This window comes from Salvelinus sp. IW2-2015, linkage group LG1 (assembly GCF_002910315.2).
Source record: "Salvelinus sp. IW2-2015 linkage group LG1, ASM291031v2, whole genome shotgun sequence".
Taxonomy (NCBI): Eukaryota; Metazoa; Chordata; class Actinopteri; order Salmoniformes; family Salmonidae; genus Salvelinus; species Salvelinus sp. IW2-2015.
Window position 1 is genome coordinate 29,768,962 of NC_036838.1, and position 1,701 is coordinate 29,770,662.

General features: G+C 35.4%; 1 protein-coding gene across 1 annotated transcript in view; it reads left to right on the forward strand.

Moving 5' to 3' along the window:
* Nucleotides 1-1,087, forward strand: part of LOC111973732 (CD209 antigen-like protein C) — a 4,590-nt gene extending 3,503 nt beyond the window's left edge. Inside the window, exons 5-6 of the mRNA XM_024147239.2 lie at nucleotides 124-230; nucleotides 327-1,087. Coding sequence (XP_024003007.1) covers nucleotides 124-230; nucleotides 327-489 — 270 coding nt within the window. The 3' untranslated portion in view covers nucleotides 490-1,087. The remainder of the gene's footprint in view (nucleotides 1-123; nucleotides 231-326) is intronic.
* The last annotated feature ends 614 nt before the right edge of the window (nucleotides 1,088-1,701 follow it).

The window sequence follows — 1,701 nt, forward strand, 5'->3', positions numbered from 1 at the left end:
AGATAGATAGATAGATAGATAGATAGATAGATAGATAGATAGATAGATAGATAGATAGATAGATAGATAGATAGATAGATAGATAGATAGATAGACTAAACATACCAACTATGTTATTTCCAGCTGTTTCTAAACAAAATGGGAAAAGATGTGCACTTCTGGATTGGTCTGACTGACTCAGAGATGGAAGGGTTCTGGAAATGGGTGGATGGAACAACATCAACAACAACGTGAGTAATATTTACTTCTTGTAGTTTATTTTTGAAGCGTATTGTTTCTTAAATTAATATCATGTTGATATCATGTTCTGCTGAACTGGTTCTTAGGTTCTGGAGAAGAGGAGAGCCAAATAATACCGACARGGAGGAGGATTGTGTGGTATTCAACAGGTTTATTGATCTGTCTTGGGACTGGCAAATTATTCCGTCATGGAATGACCAGCCTTGCTCAGTGAGTACCCAATGGGTATGTGAGAGCAGACCTAAATAAAGTGTCATAACATGACAAATCCATCCACAATAGGAGAATAATATCTGAATTCCCTTTTGAGTTAGCAATTGTATTATCACAGATTATTGTTGAAGTGTAATTTCAATCTATTACAACATTAGTTATGATTAGTAATGATTGTTGTTATGATTTGTAATGATTGAATTAATATAATATCGAATTGCTTATAATGAACCATAGTATTATGAATGAGAAACTTTAACCTGAAAGCTAATGTCGTGAATTCACATGCAGGGTCGAATCTAATCTAATCATCTAACAGTAAACTGTTAACAAGGCAAGTGCCATGCTTCAATTTGTGTTTATTTCTTTGTCAGATGGGATGATAATTATAGGCTACTTACTAATTCATTTTAGCTCCTAGTGGATGATATTAAATACATATTTTGAAAGCTAACAGAACAGAAATGTTTTAATTCTATTGTACATTGCTGCATAATTTCTCTGTCCATGTGATACATATTATAAATTATTTTAAACCAAAGAGAAAATACAACTGTTAGGTTATTTTATTCCCCATTGAATATTGTTGGGGAACAGAACTCCTCTCTCTCTCTCTCTCTCTCTCTCTCTCTCTCTCTCTCTCTCTCTCTCTCTCTCTCTCTCTCTCTCTTCCTCTCTCTCCTCTCTCTTCTCCTCTTCTCTCTCTCTCTCTCTCTCTCTCTTCTCTCTCCTCCTCTCTCCTCTCTCTCTCTCTCTCTCTTCTCCCTTCTTCATCCTCTCTCTTCTCTCTCTCTCTCTCTCGTCTCCTCTCTTCCTCTCTCTCCTCTCCTCTCCTCTTCCTGCTCTCTCTCTCTCTCTCTCTCTCTCTCTTCTCTCCAACATTTCCAAAGCAATGTAGGTAGATAATATACAAAGGTGAAATAAACAAAATAATGAACAGTAAACATTACACTTCAGAAGTTTCAAACAATAAAGATTTATAAAGGTCATATTATGTATATATACAGTGTTGTAACAATGTACAAATGGTTAAAGTACACAAGGGAAAATAAATAAGCATAATTATGGGTTTGTATTGTACAATGGTTTTTGTTCTTCACTGGTTGCCTTTTTCTTATGGCAACAGGTCACAAATTTTCCTGCTGTGATGGCACACTGTGGAATTTCACCCAGTAGATATGGGAGTTTATCAAAATTGGGTTTGTTTTCGAATTCTTTGTGGATCTGTGTAATCTGAGGGAAATATGT